Source organism: Aquarana catesbeiana, linkage group LG01, assembly GCF_042186555.1.
Source record: "Aquarana catesbeiana isolate 2022-GZ linkage group LG01, ASM4218655v1, whole genome shotgun sequence".
NCBI lineage: Eukaryota > Metazoa > Chordata > Amphibia > Anura > Ranidae > Aquarana > Aquarana catesbeiana.
The window spans coordinates 62,046,670-62,064,245 of NC_133324.1; the positions used below are offsets into that span (position 1 = coordinate 62,046,670).

At 44.7% G+C, this 17,576-nt stretch overlaps 1 protein-coding gene across 4 annotated transcripts in view; it reads left to right on the forward strand.

The window, feature by feature from the left end:
* The window catches only part of ZBTB7C (zinc finger and BTB domain containing 7C), a 317,489-nt gene that overhangs the window by 279,985 nt on the left and 19,928 nt on the right, over window positions 1-17,576 (forward strand). For all 4 annotated transcript variants that reach the window (XM_073619312.1, XM_073619285.1, XM_073619302.1 and 1 more), the window contains exon 2: window positions 14,637-15,809. In XM_073619312.1, the coding sequence (XP_073475413.1) occupies window positions 14,653-15,809 (1,157 nt within the window). In that variant the 5' untranslated portion in view covers window positions 14,637-14,652. The remainder of the gene's footprint in view (window positions 1-14,636; window positions 15,810-17,576) is intronic.

Below are 17,576 nucleotides of genomic sequence, written 5' to 3' on the forward strand. Positions count from 1 at the left end.
ATAAAAAAAGAATAAGTCAAACCTTCACCACACCAAAAATAAAAAAAAACACTCATGACAACATTGTCAGGAAAAAAATAAAACCAATCTGGGCTCTCAATCATTCAACCAGTCAAACCAAAGGACTGATTGTAGATAGTCCTCAGATGTGGTGGCCGCATTCGTTTTCTTGTTTTACGTTTTTTTATTCCTTCAATTTTCCCATGGTGATCCTGCTAATAAAAAAAAAAAACACTTCCTGTCCTTGGGTGACAACATTCGCTAACTGCATCTATGGAAGGGCAGTGTTGTCACCTTAGGACAGGAAGTGTGTTGGGACTGCAGAACACCTTCCCCTGGGGAGGGAGAGGGGGTCTGTAGTACACAAAGGTGTACTATTTTTTTTTTTTTTTTTAAACAAAAAAATATTTTTTACATTCTGCTATTAAACACATCCAATAAATAAAAAACAAAAACAAATTTCTTCATCAATTTAGGCCAATATGTATTCTGCTACATATTTTTGGTAAAAAAAAAATCCCAAAAAAACGTATATTGATTGGTTTGTGCAAAAGTTATGTAGTGTACAAACTATGGGACATATTTATGGAATTTTTATTTATTTTATATTAGTAATAGCAGTGAAATGGCTGGACAATCTGACACTAACTGACACTTTATGGCAACCAGTGACACAAATAGTGATCAGTGCTGGAAATATGCACCCTTACATCACAATTCCTATCAGGGTCCCCCTTACATCAACACCCCTACATCAATGCTCCATCATAGTTCTTCCTACAGCAGAGCCCCCTTTACATTGGAGTCCCCATCAGAGTATCAAAGTCCCAATCAGAGTCTACCCTTACATCAAAATTCTTATCAGAGCCCTTCTTACATCAGAGCCCCCCTTACAGTGCCTTGAAAAAGTATTCATACCTCTTGAAACTTTTCACATTTTGTCATGTTGCAACTAAAAACGTAAATGTATTTTATTGGGATTTTATGTGATAGACCAACACAAAGTGGCACATAATTGTGAAGTGGAAGGAAAATGATAAATGGTTTTCAACATCTTTTACATATAAATATGTGAAAAGTGTGGTGTACATTTGTATTCAGCCCCCCGGAGTCAATACTTTGTAGAACCTCCTTTCACTGCAATTACAGCTGCAAGTCTTTTTGGGGATGTCTCTACCAGCTTTGCACATCTAGACAGTGACATTTTTGCCCATTATTCTTTGCAAAATAGCTCAAGTTCTGTCAGATTTGATGGAGAGTGTCTGTGAACAGCAATTTTCAAGTCTTGCCACAGATTCTCAATTGGATTTAGGTCTTTGACTGGGCCATTCTAACACCTGAATATGCTTTGATCTAAACCATTCCATTGTAGCTCTGGCTGTATGTTTAGGGTCATTGTCCTGCTAGAAGGGGAACCTCTGCTGACTCTAATGCCCTGTACACACGATAGGATTTTCCGATGGAAAATGTGTGATAGGACCTTCCGACACACAAAGTTTGAGAGCTTGCTATAAAATTTTCCGACAACAAAATCCATTGTTGGATATTCCAAACGTGTGTCCACAAATCCGATGCACAAAGTGCCACGCATGCTCAGAATAAATTAATAAACGAAAGCTATTGGCTACTGCCCCGTTTATAGTCCCGACGTACGTGTTATACGTCACTGCGTTCAGAACGATCAGATTTTCCGACAACTTTGTGTGACCGTGTGTATGCAAGACAAGTTTGAGCCAACATCAGTCGGAAAAAATCCATGGATTTTGTTGTTGGAATGTCCGATCATGTGTACACAGCATAACAGGTTTTCTTCTAAGATTTCCCTGTATTTGGCTCCATCCATCTTCCCATCAACTCTGACCAGCTTCCCTGTCCCTGCTGAAGAAAATCATCCCCACAACATGATGCTGCCACCGCCATGTTTCACAGTGGGGATGGTGTGTTCAGGGTGATGTGCAGTGTTAGTTTTCCACCACACATAGCGTTTTGCTTTTAGGCCAAAAAGTTCAATTTTGGTCTCATCTGACCAGAGCACCTTCTTCCACAAGTTTGCTGTGTCCCCCACATGGCTTCTCACAAACTGCAAACAGGACTTCTTATGGCTTTCTTTCGATAATGTCTCTCTTCTTGCCACTCTTCCATAAAGGTCAGATTTGTGGAGAGCACGACTAATAGTTATCCTGTGGACAGATTCTGCCACCTGAGCTGTGGATCTCTGCAGCTCCTCCAGAGTTACCATGGGCCTCTTGGCTGCTTCTCTGATGAATGCTCTTCTTGCCCGGCCTGTCAGTTTAGGTGGACGGCCATGTCTTGGTAGGTTTGCAGCTGTGCCATACTCTTTCCATTTTCGGATGATGGATTGAACAGTGCTCCGTGAGATTTCAAAGCTTGGGATATTTTTTTAAAACCTAACCCTGATTTAAACTTCTCCACAACGTTATCCCTGACCTGTCTGGTGTGTTCCTTGGCCTTCATGATGCTGTTTGTTCACTAAGGTTCTCTAACACACCCTTGTGGGCTTCACAGAACAGCTGTATTTATACTGAGATTAAATTACACACAGGTGGACTCTGTTTACTAATTAGGTGACTTCTGAAGGCAATTGGTTCCACTAGATTTTAGTTGGGGGTATCGGAGTAAAGGGGGCTGAATACAAATGCACACCACACTTTTCAGATATTTATTTGTAAGATGTTGAAAACCATTTATCATTTTCCTTCCACTTTACAATTATGTTCCATTTTCTGTTGGTCCATCACATGAAATATATTTACGTTTTTGGTTGTAACATGAAAAAATGTGTAAAATTTCAAGGGGTAAGAATAATTTTTTAGGGCACTGTACATTAGAATCCCCCATACATCTGGATCAATATCGGAGTACCCTTTACATCAAAAACCCCCTTACATCAAATTCCCCATCAGGGTCCTCCTTACATCAGGATCCCTTATACCAAAGTACCCTTTACATCAAAACTCCCCTTACATTAAGGTCCCCATCAAAGGCCTCCTTACATCTGAGGCACCTTTACATTGAGGTCCCCTTCAGCATTCCCCTTATATTAAGAGTCTCCAATTACATCAGAGCCCCCCCCCCCACACACACATCAGAGTCTCAATCAGATTACCCCCTTACTTCAGGGTCCCCATTAAAATCCCCATCAAATTCCCCTTTTACAACAGGGTCCTCATCAGAGTCGAAATAAAAAGAAGACAAAAGCGCACCAGCCTAGTGCATTAACTTTTAAAACATTTATTTGATAAAAAATAATAAAGGAAATAACTCACAGGCGATTGGTGGAGGAGGCACAACATAAAATCGCACCGGTATACAGTCTGCGATTTGGAATGAGCGGAACCTTCCAGGGGTCGTGGAGGAACGCACAGACGCTGCAATCCGCTAACGCGTTTCGAGGGGAATGTCCCCTCTTCCTCAGAGCTATGCAGTCCTCATCAGAGTCCCCCCTTACATCAGGGTCCCAATCAGATTACCCCCTTACATCAGGGTCCCATAAAAGTCTACCCTTACATCAGGGTCCCCATCAGAGTCCCCCTTTACATCAGGGTCCCAATCAGATTACCCCCTTACATCAGGGTCCCCATCAGAGTCCCCCCTTACATCAGGGTCCCCATCAGAGTCCTCCCTTACATCAGGGTCCCAATCAGATTACCCCCTTACATCAGGGTCCCCATTAGAGTCTCCCTTTACATCAGGGCCCCCATCAGAGTCCCCTCTTACATCAGGGTCCCCATCACTGTGCCTCCTGGGGAACCTACTCTAGACAGTGCAGGGGGGTTGTTGTGGATGTTGGAGAGAAAATGGATGCCATAGGCTGACCTGAAGACCTGTGTGAGCAGAAATGATCCTAGCTGTGGGCCATATAAAATCCTGCAACGGACCGGGTTTAGCATGCAGGACATAACTTGGGGACCCCCGCCCTAGGATAAGAAGTGTGCTGGGACTACAGAACACCTCCCCCAGGGTTGGGGGGGTTCTGTAGTCCTCACGGTGAACTGAGCACATTGCTAACTGATAACAGTCGGCACAGGCAGAGAACACAGGAAGATATCAGCTTACAGGATTTCTGGCAGGATCAACAGATACATATATATTTTTTACATCACACAGGTATAACAAAACACTTTCAATGGTATAACAGATAACACAAAAGGGAGTGGATTGCGGGGTATACACATATCCTTGAATCCATTCTATGGAATGGCGCACAGTGTTGAGTGAAGGTGGACGCGCCCTGTACTGGCACGGAGGGCGCTGGCAGGCGGAGGGTTAATGGCTGACCCCCCCAGTTCCTCCTGTCTCTGCCTGTCTCGGCTCCACCGCCTCCTCCTCCTCCTCCTCCTCCTCCTCCTGGCTGTGCTGGGCATTTAATATCATCTCCTGTTCTTGCCGTACCCTTCAGCCAAGACACCGAGCGGCAGCAAAACAGCACGCAAAGAATTATTAAAACCGATGCGTTTCAAGGAGATCGATCGGTGACACGCAGTGCAAAAAAAAAATGCATGTATTATTTTTACCTGAACACAGATCTCAATTCATTGGAAACAAATGAGGATTGCTTGTAAGGTCAATGGCTCGCACACTCACTGATAATACTCCCCCCCCCCCGTTACCATATTGGTTATCGATTTAGCGTTTCAAACATTGATTTTTATCGGTCTGTGGAAATCGTTCGCTGACAGATTTGTGCTTATTTAAAGGGCCAGTTGACTCACAAAAGGATATTTAAAGGTGAACTCCAACCAGTGCCGGGACAAGGTCATCTAACCGCTTGCCGGCCGCCTAACTGGGAACGTACGTCATGACTTTGACGTTAAATACCGGGGGAATGGCAGCAGCTAGCTGCCATACCCCCGGTATCTTTATTTACAGCAGGCGGTCGTCTTTCAGATAAAAGTGATCCCGGCAGATGATATGCCACGGGGTCACTTTTATAGGCGGCAGGAGATGTGCCCCCCTCCCCCCCGCCACTTCCCAGTCATTTCTGAGCTAACTGGAGCCGTCGGTAAACCCGGAACCGATCCGGTGTTACAGATGGCTAGGCAGAAAGCCGAGTGAGGGCAAGATAGCCCCCACTTGGCTCTATGCTGTTAGGGCTCAGCCCTAACTCTCCACAGCTCCAAACTCTCCACAGTTACTCAGCTGTTGATCATATCCTGCTCGTCAGTCCTGCCTACATATGCCCTTGGAGGACCAGAGCGACCTCCAACATCACTTCCGTTTCTCGGGCTTAAAGACATGTTTGTTTGTTTTTAAAGTCAAAGTTTCAAAAAGAAATTTTTTTTTTTTTTTTTGCTTTTAAGGCTAAATGTGAGATCTGATGTCTTTTTGACCCCAGATCTCTTAATAAAGAGGACCTGTCATGCTTATTTCTATTACAAGGGATGTTTACATTACTTGTAATAGGAATAAAAAAAAAAATAATAAAGGGACAGTGTAAAAATAAAAAAGTAAAATAAATAATAATATATATATATATATTTTTTTTTAAAGCTCCCCATCCCACCGAGCTTGCGCGCAGAAGTGAACGCATACGTAAGTCGCGCCCGCATATGTTAACGGTGTTCAAACCACACATGTGTGGTATCGCCGCGATCGTTAGCTAAAAATTTTAGCACTAGACCTCCTTTGTAACTCTAAACAGGTAACCTGTAAAAAAAATTTAAAGCGTCGCCTATGGAGATTTTTAAGTACCATAGTTTGTCACCATTCCACGAGTGTTTGCAATTTTAAAGCAGGACATGTTAGGTATCTATTTACTCGGTGTAACATCTTCTTTCACATTATAAAATAAAATTGAGTTAACTTTGCTGTTTTTTTTTGTTTTTTTTAATTCATTAAAGTGTTTTCTTTCCAAAAAAACATGGCGTTTAAAAGACCGCTGCACAGAAACAGTGTGACATAAAATATTGCAACGACCGCCATTTTATTCTATGGTCTCTGCTAAAAAAAAACATATCTATTGTTATTAAGTAATTTTCTAGAAAAAAAATATAGATTTTTTATTCGTAAACAACAAATGTCAGAAAAAGGCCTGGCCTTAAAATGGCTAGAGCCCAGAAAGAACATGCCAAACTGCGCACCCCCCCCCCCCCCCCAAAATGTATGAGCATTATATGTGAGCAAACCCCCCCCCCCCCCCCCACAAAAACACTAATCACTAATCTGCATGTTTACACGGTATTTGGGCAGTTGTTTTTCAAAAAGAAAAAATACACTTCATTGAACACTTCAGGCACTATATAATACCCAATTTTTTGCTAAAATATAAAAGATGATGTTACGCCGAGTAAATAGATTGCCAACATGTCACGCTTTAAAATTGCCCAGGCCCGTGGAGCGGCGCCAAACTACGGTACCTAAAAATCTCTATTAGTGACGCTTCAAAAGCCTTTACAGGTTACCGGTTTAGAGTTACAGAGGAGGTCTAGTGCTAAAATGATTGCTCTCGCTCTAATGTTCGCGGCGATACCTCACATATGTGGTGCGATCACCGTTTACATTTGGAACAGAGGGACTTTGTTCCAAATCAGGGACAGCACTTTTAAATCAGGGACTGTTGGGAGCTATGCGGACACCTGATGTGAGGAGGCACTCTGATGGAGACACCTGATGTAAAGAGGCACTCTGATGGGTACACTGATGTTAGGGGGCACTCTGATGGGTACACTGATGTAAGGAGGCATTCTGATGGGTACACTGATGTAAGGGGGCACTCTGATGGGGACACTGATGTAAGGGGGCACTCTGATGGGGGACACCTGCTGTAAGGGGGCACTCTGATGGGGACACTGATGTAAGGGGGCACTCTGATGGGGGACACCTGCTGTAAGGGGGCACTCTGATGGGGGACACCTGCTGTAAGGAGGCACTCTGATGGGGACACCTGCTGTAAGGAGGCACTCTGATGGGGGACACCTGCTGTAAGGAGGCACTCTGATGGGGACACTGATGTAAGGGGGGCACTCTGATGGGGACACCTGATGTAAGGGAGCACTCTGATGGGGACACCTGCTGTAAGGAGGCACTCTATTGGGGACACCTGCTGTAAGGGGGCACTCTGATGGGTACACTGATGTAAGGGGGGCACTCTGATGGGGACACCTGATGTAAGGGAGCACTCTGATGGGGACACCAGATGCAAGGGGGCACTCTGATGGGGACACCTGATGTAAGAGGGCACTCTGATGGGGACACCTGATGTAAGGGGGCACTCTGATGGGGACACCTGATGTAAGGGGGCACTCTGATGGGGACACCTGCTGTAAGGGGGGCACTCTGATGGGGACACCTGATGTAAGGGAGCACTTTGATGGGGACACCTGCTGTAAGAAGGCACTCTGATGGGGACACCTGATGTAAGGGAGCACTCTGATGGGGACACCTGATGTAAGGGAGCACTCTGATGGGGACACCTGATGTAAGGGAGCACTCTGATGGGGACACCTGATGTAAGGGAGCACTCTGATGGGGACACCTGATGTAAGGGAGCACTCTGATGGGGACACCTGCTGTAAGGGGGTACTCTGATGGGGACACCTGATGTAAGGAGGCACTCTGATGGGGACACCTGATGTAAGGAGGCACTCTGATGGGGACACCTGCTGTAAGGAGGCACTCTGATGGGGGACACCTGCTGTAAGGAGGCACTCTGATGGGGACACCTGCTGTAAGGAGGCACTCTGATGGGGACACCTGCTGTAAGGAGGCACTCTGATGGGGACACTGATGTAAGGGGGGCACTCTGATGGGGACACCTGATGTAAGGGAGCACTCTGATGGGGACACCTGCTGTAAGGAGGCACTCTATTGGGGACACCTGCTGTAAGGGGGCACTCTGATGGGTACACTGATGTAAGGGGGGCACTCTGATGGGGACACCTGATGTAAGGGAGCACTCTGATGGGGACACCTGATGTAAGGGGGCACTCTGATGGGGACACCTGCTGTGGATGGGGACACCTGATGTAAGGGGGCACTCTGATGGGGACACCTGCTGTAAGGGGGCACTCTGATGGGGACACCTGCTGTAAGGGGGCACTCTGATGGGGACACCTGCTGTAAGGGGGCACTCTGATGGGGACACCTGATGTAAGGGGGCACTCTGATGGGGACACCTGCTGTAAGGGGGCACTCTGATGGGGACACCTGATGTAAGGGGGCACTCTGATGGGGACACCTGCTGTAAGGGGGCACTCTGATGGGGACACCTGATGTAAGGGGGCACTCTGATGGGGACACCTGCTGTAAGGGGGCACTCTGATGGGGACACCTGATGTAAGGGGGCACTCTGATGGGGACACCGGGTGTAAGGTGCTTTGTAATGGTGCTGGAGAATATAATTTTTGAAAAGGGGTGCTATGGCCAAAATTCAGCCATACTGCTACTTTTTTAATGGCCCCTTGTGAAAGCTGTTGCCGGAGTTCTACTTTAACTTTCCACCATATTTAAACCTCATTCGCTCTGTCTTTGTAATCCCCCCTCCCATGTATCTGGTCTCTCGTGCCATAATCTGTGCTGATTGGATAACTAGTTTTCTGCTTTTATTAAATTGATCTTTCGCAGTGACGTGGTGGTCAGTTGAAGTGCAGTTCGCCTGAGAGGTAACAATGAATGTTCCTCCAGAGGATGACACAGCTGAAGATTAACAAAACAATTACTTTTTTTTTTCATGGTCTTTATAGGATTGTAGAGGAGACTAAGATATTTTTATTGCGGTATCGATCGGCACTATATCAAGGTTAACCAGGGCAGTGCCTCCAGGCCCAGCACCTTTGTCAATTAATGTTTTCTGTATTTACGGAATATACAGCATCCTGTCCACATTCTCAATTAAATATTGATCTGCGGATGTCTTCTTCCTATTGGATGGCCACATCCAGGACCGTCTTAAATTCAATGATTATGACTCGTATTCGCTTATACCATTAAAGGGCTCATAAACATTAGATGTCTTTTGTCACCAAACCTGGCTTAGCTGACAGGTAGGGAGTTTAGGGTGTGCCTGCAAAAGGATTACTAATTCTGTCCATCCAGTTCTGAGATTTACAGAGCTCTGCCCTACGGCACAGTCTTGCCTAGCAGGGGAGGGGGCCGGAGCTTTCTCTTTTAAAATTGAACTTTCACTTACAGGTCCCCAGCCTGTGATTGATCAAGGAAGGGTTATAAGCCCTGTCAGATTTTTTTTTGTTTGTTTTTCGCCATCTGTATCCCATTGTGGAGATTTCCCTTCACTTCCTGTCCCATAGCCAAACAGGAAGTGAGAGTACATCCCTGCAAATTAAGGGAATTCCTTGGGGACCCCCGGGTCACCAGAACTAGTGTCCCCGTTGGAAGATTTCACCTCTTTTACTCTTCTGGGGACATCCCAAATTTGGGATTTTCTTTTGACTTTCATTTTCAAAGATAATGGAAAAAAATTAATGAAAAAAATTGAAAAAGTAGCAACCTTTGGCCCCATACAGCCAATTCTTCAGTTATGAATGAACACATTGAGTGATTGGTACAGATTGCTCATTGCGTTCATTCAGGAAAGGAAGGGGCTGGTAAATATTACATATTTACCAGACCCTTCTCTCATGCTCCATCTTGAAGGATCCTATTGTGTGTTTGCAGCTGCTGGCGGGAAGGAGAGGAGGGAAGCCGGAAGCACTGCAGGGTAGGGGGGGCACACAGGGGGGCCTGGGCAGCAGGGGGAAAGGTATGGTGCACAGGGAGGGTGATCGGTGTGGCAGGGAGGGCAATTACTGGAACCAATCCCCTGTATTGCTCTCTCTGCAGCAGCTGAAAGCCAACAGCAGGGAGAGGCAAATAAGCCAGCTTTCAGCTGCTGCAGAGAGAGCCCCATACATGCCACACCATTCACCCTCCCTGCCTACATCTGATTCACCCTGTTGCCTGGGCCTTCCTGCAAGCCTGGGCCCCACACAGGAGGACCAGTGGTACCCCCTTATCCACAGCCCTGGTTACAACAACACCTTCAACTTTTTTTCTACCAAGGCAATATTTTAATTTTTTGGAAACATGGGGCAATATTTAATTTTTTTGGAAACATGGGACAATATTTTATCTTTTTGGAAACATGGGACAATATTTTATCTTTTTGGAAACATGGGACAATATTTTATCTTTTTGGAAACATGGGACAATATTTTATCTTTTTGGAAACATGGGGCAATATTTTAATTTTTTGGAAACATTTTAAAAATCTGCATTTTTTTTTTTTGCTAGAAATTACTTTAAACCCCCTACAAAGTATATGTTTTCTGAAAGCAGAGACTCCGGAGAATAAAATGGTGGAAAATTACACATTTTTTATGTAGCACAATATTTGCACAGCTATTTATCAAATAAATATTTTCAGGAAAAAAATACACTAAAAATAATTTTTATACCCGATTTTTTGGTAAAATATAAAAGATGGGTTTGCGTCGAGTAAATAGATACCAAACACGTCAAGACTTAAAATTACGCTCGCCTGTGAAAATGCAAAAACCTACGGCACCTAAAAGTCCCCATAGGTGACACTTTAAAAAGCATTTACAGGTTATCAGTTTACAGTTAACCGTGAAATATGGCCCTAGAATTATTGCTAAAATTCCGATGGTCATGATGATACCTCACAAATGTAGTGCAATTTTTGTTTATATACACGTGCTCACCCTATGCTGTGTGTTTTAATTGGGGTACTGGGGTGATGGAGATGCTTTTAAAAAATGTTAATTTATTTTTATTTATTTTATATAATTTTGTTTCTTATTTTTTTTCATTATTTTATATTATTGTTATCACAAGGGGGCTAACAAGCCCCCTATGTGATAACATTGGGCAGATGACAGGCCCTATTTATGAAGACATTGGAAGTCTATTACACCCCCTATAATAAAAACGTGGCTATGGTGCATAGATGAGGGCGAAACTCAATCCCCAGAAATGTATATCTCTATGCCTAAAAATAAATGCCCATGGGACTTTCGAAAGAGTCACGCCCAAAAGGAGTAACAATTTTACAACATATATGTATATAAAAAATGTGTACATCTTTATTATTCACATTTCATATGAAAACACTAAAAACAGACAATATGAAGACATTTAAAAAGATGAATAACAAACAATGTATGCTGTAAACCAGACACTGATTCCTTCAGCGTGTTTCGTGAAACAAAGTTCACTTCTTCAGGAGAAGAAAAGGAGATTCAGGAGACTCCTGAAGAAGCGATCCTTGTTTCATGAAACGCGTCAAGAAGGAATCAGTGTCTGGTGTACAGCATACATTGTTTGTTATGCATCTTTTTAAATGTCTTCATATTGTCTGTTTTTAGTGTTTTCATATGAAATGTGAATAAAAAAGATGTACACATTTTTTATATATATGTTGTAAAATTGTTACTTTTAGGGCGTGACTCTTTCAAAAGTCCCATGGGCATTTGCTTTTAGCCATAGAGATTTTAGACCCCCTATGTCTTACCATCCCTCAATTGCAGCTAATCAAGCACAGATCATGCTTGATTAGCTGCATCCTTGGCTATAATAGCCTGGGACTGACAGCTGTGAACCTGGAAGTGACATAATACACCTTGCACCTGGGTTCATTAGTCACAGGGCATATTGTGGGAGTGGATGTTCCCCAGTCACCTCCTGTTCTAACTGTAGATGCAGTTTTCTGCAGTCCTGGGCTCCCTGGGGGAACAGGAGAGCCCGAAAACCACTGCAGGTGCCACAGGCAGGGGTTAGTGCACACATTCATAGCCCCATAAAAATGATCGGTTGGCTCTAGATCCACCCGGACCACTTTTATCTGAATGCCCTTCGCCGCCTATTAAAGTTGGTATCAAGTTTACCACTGCAGCAGGCTGTGTCTGCTTCTGTCTGTGCCCCCCATTAACTACTTCAGGACTGCCCACCGTACATATACTGCGGCAGGGTGGCCTGGCTGCGCTTTCTATTTGGCTATGGGATGGGAAGTGAAGGGAAATCTCCCCAATGGGACACAGATGGCAAAAAAAAAGAAACTGACAGCAGTTATAACCCTTCCTTACTCAATCCAAAATGAAAAAAAAAGTTCTACTTTAATCACCATGAAATGTGTCAAGGCAGATGTTGATTGTCCTATCATTAGAACTGAAGAAGTGGCTTGGATAGGCTACAAAAAGACTTCAGTATTGTCCAGTTAAATGTATGTGACTACTAGAGCTATACCTGGATGGATGAGAACCTTCACAGGTAAAAACTGGGACCGTTCTTGGAAGTCAAGGACATTGGCATTGTGTATGGGGTGGGTAGGATGGAGGTGGCTTCCAGCAGCTGCGGTGTGATATTTACGCACATCTCTTTTCCCATGGCCCCCGCTCGTCCTCCTTTCACCCGCTGTGCGTGGGAGGAGGGGAACGATAGCGGTAAGGTCCGCTCTCCGCATTGATCTTCCATGAGCAAAGATGAAGCTTTCTCAGCGTGAAAATTCCACATTACAACCTTCCCCGATATTCAGCCACTGTGCAAAAGACGAGGAGCAATAAATGTATTTCTGGCCCCAGAGAGGAAACCGCAGCGTACCGGAAGGCCATCATCTATTCGGCTATATAAAGGCACACTTTAGCCCTTCTATATATTATTTCCGAAGTTAGAAAACCTATTTTTCAGTTCAGCTTGTTTAACCACTTCAGCCCTGGAAGGTTTTAACCCCCTTAATGACAATTGCGCGGTGGTGCGACGCTGTACCCAAACAAAAACGACGTCCTTTTTTTTCCCACAAATAGTGCTTTCTTTTGGTGGTATTTGATCTGCTCTGCGGTTTTTATTTTCTCCCCGCTATAAACAGAGCGACAATTTTGAAAAGAAAAAACAATATTTTTTACTTTATGCTATAAAACCTATCCAATAAATTTTTTTTTTTAAAAATCGAATTTCTTCATCAGTTTAGGCCAATATATATTCTGCTACATATTTTTGGTAAAAAAAAATGCCAATAAGCGTATATTGATTGGTTTATGCAAAAGTTATCGCGTCTACAAACTATAGGATATTTTTATGGCATTTTTATTCATTTATCTTTTACTAGTAATGGTGGCGTTTGGCGGTTTTTAGCGGAACTGCTGCATTGCGGCGGACAAATCAGATGCCTAACTGACACTTTTGACACTTTTTCGGAAACCAGCGACATTTTTTTCACTGTCGGGGCAATAAGGATGTGGAACTCTCTTCCACAATTGGTGGTGGCTTGCGGGGAGTATGGATATTTTTAAGAGACTCTTGGACGTGCATCTTATAGAACACAACAAACAGGCATATGGGAAATAATTATAGACAATGACACATGTTGAACTGGATGGACTATTAGTAAAATATGCCCTGTTACTGTACTAATGACACTGGCAGGGAAAAGGTTAACACCAGGGGGCGATCAAAGGGTTAAATGTGTCCCTAGGGGGTGCTTGCTAACTGTGTGGGGGATGGTCTGACTGGGTGAAGACAGAAATTGGTGTTCTTGCTTTATCTTTTCCCCTGTCAGAACAGCGATGTGCCTTGTTTACATAGGCAGATCGCTGTTCTGCCTTTCTGGGGAATGTTCGCGGGTGGCCGGATGGACATCAGATCCGCCAGACCTGCTGACTGGCTCCACCTCTGTCCAATCAGTGAGCCCCCTGTGTTCATTGCAGGAAATGACGTAGAGGTATGTCGTTTCGCGCAATAGAGCCGACCTGCCACAGTACATCTGCGGTTGGCGGTCGGGAAGGGGTTAAAGTAGATTTAAACCTTAACCCCAATGCCTCTTTGCAGCCACTTTATGTCTATGTGACTCCAGTGATGGGTGAGTGGTATTTCTTAGGGAGGATTTCCTGATGGTGACAACAGTGGACCATGCCCGTGAAGTCTGTGTTGTGGTCTCCTTTGGAGGCCTACAGTATATGACAAGGGGACAACAGGGAGACATAGGTAAAGTGTTAGAAGGGGTGCCAGATTACCAGAGGATAACAAACCAGGAAGTGTACTTGTACAACATGGGGGGCCACACAGGATCAAGGCAACAGGGTGTTGTCACCCTATAACAGGAAGTGCCTAACCAAGAGCTTTCATGGCAGAATCATCATAGCAGATATACTGCTACAAGGTGGCCGTTCTGTGCAGATTTGCATTAAAGTATAACTAACGGCAAACATTTTTTTTAGTTTTGGATAGAGTGCAGAAGGATTAGAATACCTGTCAATTTGTGTTGCTGTCTGTGCCCCTGTTAGGGAGATTCGCCATCTGTATTTGTCCTGTTTGCCATTATCAGTGAAAGTTGAAGTAAAAGTAAATCCCAAATTTTGAGACGAAATCTTCCAATGGGGGACACTTGGTACTGGTGACCTGGGTGGCCCCAGAGAATTCTCTAAATTTGTAGGGATTTTCTCTCACTTCCCATTTGGTTATGGAACAGGAAGTAAAGGTAAATTTCCACCAGGGGACACAGATCCCGAAAAAAAATTCTGGCAGGGGTTATAACCCACCCTTACTCTATCCAAAACAAGAAAAAAAAAATTGTCTGTATTTCTACTTTAAGCATTGTAAATGATTCAGTTGACAGTCCCTTTAAATATCTGCCTTTATACTGACGCTGAATTTCTGTTGTGTTCCAGGACTACATATGAGAACATGGCCAGTACGGACGAAGACCTGATCGGTATACCATTCCCGAACCACAGCAGTGATATCTTATGTGGGCTAAACCAACAAAGGCAGGACGGCTTTCTCTGCGATGTGATCCTCATCATACAGGATCAAGAGTACAGGACGCACAGGTCGGTGCTCGCAGCCTGCAGTCAATATTTCAAGAAACTCTTCACTGCTGGCTCCATGACGGACCAGCCTTACATCTACGAGATCGACTTTGTCAAGCCAGATGCATTCTCCGCCATATTAGAGTTTGCTTACACGTCCACGCTCACTATCACGACATCCAACGTTAAACATATCCTCGACGCTGCTGAAATGTTGGAGATTCAATGTATCATCAACGTGTGCCTGGAGATCTTGGAGACGCCAAGAGATGGTGAGGAGGACGATGATGAGAAGGAAGAAGACGACGATGAAGACGATGATGAAGAAGATGAGACCAAAGACTTTGTTGACCAGGAAAATCAAATGGATATTCAGGAAACCAGCTTCAACCAAAGCCCACCGGGGTCCGATGAACCTGAGGAATCTTACCGTGAAACTCAGAAGGACCTACCAACCCATTACACTTCCACCAACAGTTCTTCTGGCCACCAAAGTGCCATTAAAGACTTTTCAATCAAGTCACTGTTGAGTGAAAACCTTTACCCAAAAAGCACAGCAGAGAAAAGGCCACCCATTTCCCATTTTGTTCCCGGTTTCTTTCCCCAGCTTTGGAATGGTGATCTGATGAACTTCTCTCAAGTCCAAGAACAGCCAGTAGACACTGGACCCCTGGATCTTGTAATCAAGGACAGGAAAATTAAAGAGGAGGAGGAGAATGTAGAGATCCCTGCTCTACCGTTTCCTACTGACTTCTTCAAGGATATGTTTCTAGAGCATTCCACCAAACATTTTGGGCAGATCAAAGCCGAAATGGATTATAGTGCTTACCTGAGCTTTCTGAGTGCGGCACATCTGGGCATGTTTCCCCCATGGCCTTTGGAAGAAGAGAGGAAGATCAAGCCGAAGGCCTCCCAACAATGTCCCATATGTCACAAGGTCATCATGGGAGCTGGGAAACTTCCAAGGCACATGCGGACCCATACAGGAGAAAAGCCTTATATGTGTAACATCTGCGAAGTCCGTTTTACCAGGTCAGAGGATAAAATAAACAAAAATGTAACATTATTTAGAAGGGTTGGGATAGGTTCTCTCTGGAGATGGGTTCTATCTGGAGATAGGTCTTTTTGAGGAGATTTCTTTCTATCGGTCTAAGTGACCATTGTCAGCATTATAGAAAATGAAGAGACATATGGTACACAAATTTCAAAGTTATCACCAGAACAGGAAGTGAGCAGAAATTTTCAAATGAAAATGGATGCTTCGGTGACAACTGTCTAAGCGAGAATTTCTCCTCAGTTGCAGAGATTTCCTGCCACTTCCGAAGTGAAGAGAAATCTCCCCTATGGAACACAGACATAAAAAAATTGACAGGGTTTCTGACTGTAGCACTCACCCTGATAGGAGGCCACTGTTTAGGTCCCTAGGCTCTTTCCCAGTAGTTGCACATGGAGCCAGTACACAGTCACACTCACTTTGTTGGTCTAGGGGTATGCTTTTCTGATGCAAAAATCTAAACTTGGTTAGATGGTAACTGTGGGATACTCCAGCAAAATTAAGCAGTAACTTGAGGACACTAATCTTCCTCCTAAGAACCTTCTAAGAATCCTTGCTTGCATCAAATATATTGGGCTGAGCTATACCAGGACACCATAGATAATGTCCTCTTTGAGCAACGTTGACTCTAGTACAGGAGGGATAATAGTAGCACACAGTCTGAGGGATCTCCCATGCCGGTCTGTACTCACTAACGTCCTTGGATAATTGAATGCCTCCTTCTAATATCTTCCAGACCCCTTTTCCGATTCTCCAGACCAGATCCCAAAAAGAAAGTCCCTCAGTCAGCTCCAGCAAACTTTTGGCAGAACAGGCCCCCCCAGCTAGCATAGCTGGGACCAGAACCACGGATAAGGGGGTACCACTGATCCTCCTGTATGGGGCCTGAGCCAGCAGGGGGGGCCAAGGAGCAGGGTGAATCAGATGTGGGCAGGGAGGGTGATTGGTACGGTGGGGGGGGCAATTACTGTAACCAATTTGCAGCAGCTGAAAGCTGGTTTCTTCTCCTCTCACTCCTGTTGGCTTTCAGCTGCAGAGAGAGGCATACAGAGGATCGGTTCCAGTAGTCGCCCCCCCCCCCCCCACATCCACGCCTATCACCCTCCCTTTTCCCCCTGCTGCCCAGGCCCCCCTGTGTGCCCTCCCTACCCCGCAGTGCTTCCGGCTTCCCTCCTCTATCTCATGCCAGCAGCTGCAAACACATAATAGGATCCGTCAAAGTGGAGAGTGGGGGAAGCGTCTGTTAAATGTCATATCTACCAGCCTCTTCCTTTACTGAATGAACACAATGCATGATCTGTACCGATCACTAACTGTGTTCATTTGTAACTGAAGCATTGGCTGCATGGGGCCCCGTGTCAGGTTGTCCCTTTGGGGCCTTTGGTTTCAAACAGCAGACACATGAAAGGACTGCCCAGAAGGGCAGCAGTCCTCCGGGCCAGGATCTCCTCCTGCCAAAAAAGAACCCTTCTTTCCAAGTCCCAGAGTATTTATGCTCCCTCCCAGCCACCATCTGGGCACCTCTCCCCAGGGATTCGCTAGGGCTGCATAAAATATCAGCTGCCCGATTGGACTCTCCCAGCCCACTATCTTTCAGCCAATCCTGCAGCCAGTGAAACACAGAACAGACCAACAAAATCAGTAATTACAATGAGCTCATAAATAAATTTACCAAACCTAGCACCTATCTAGGAGGGTGCTACATCACTATTGTCTACTCTTTCCAAATGTTTTGGCTATGAAAA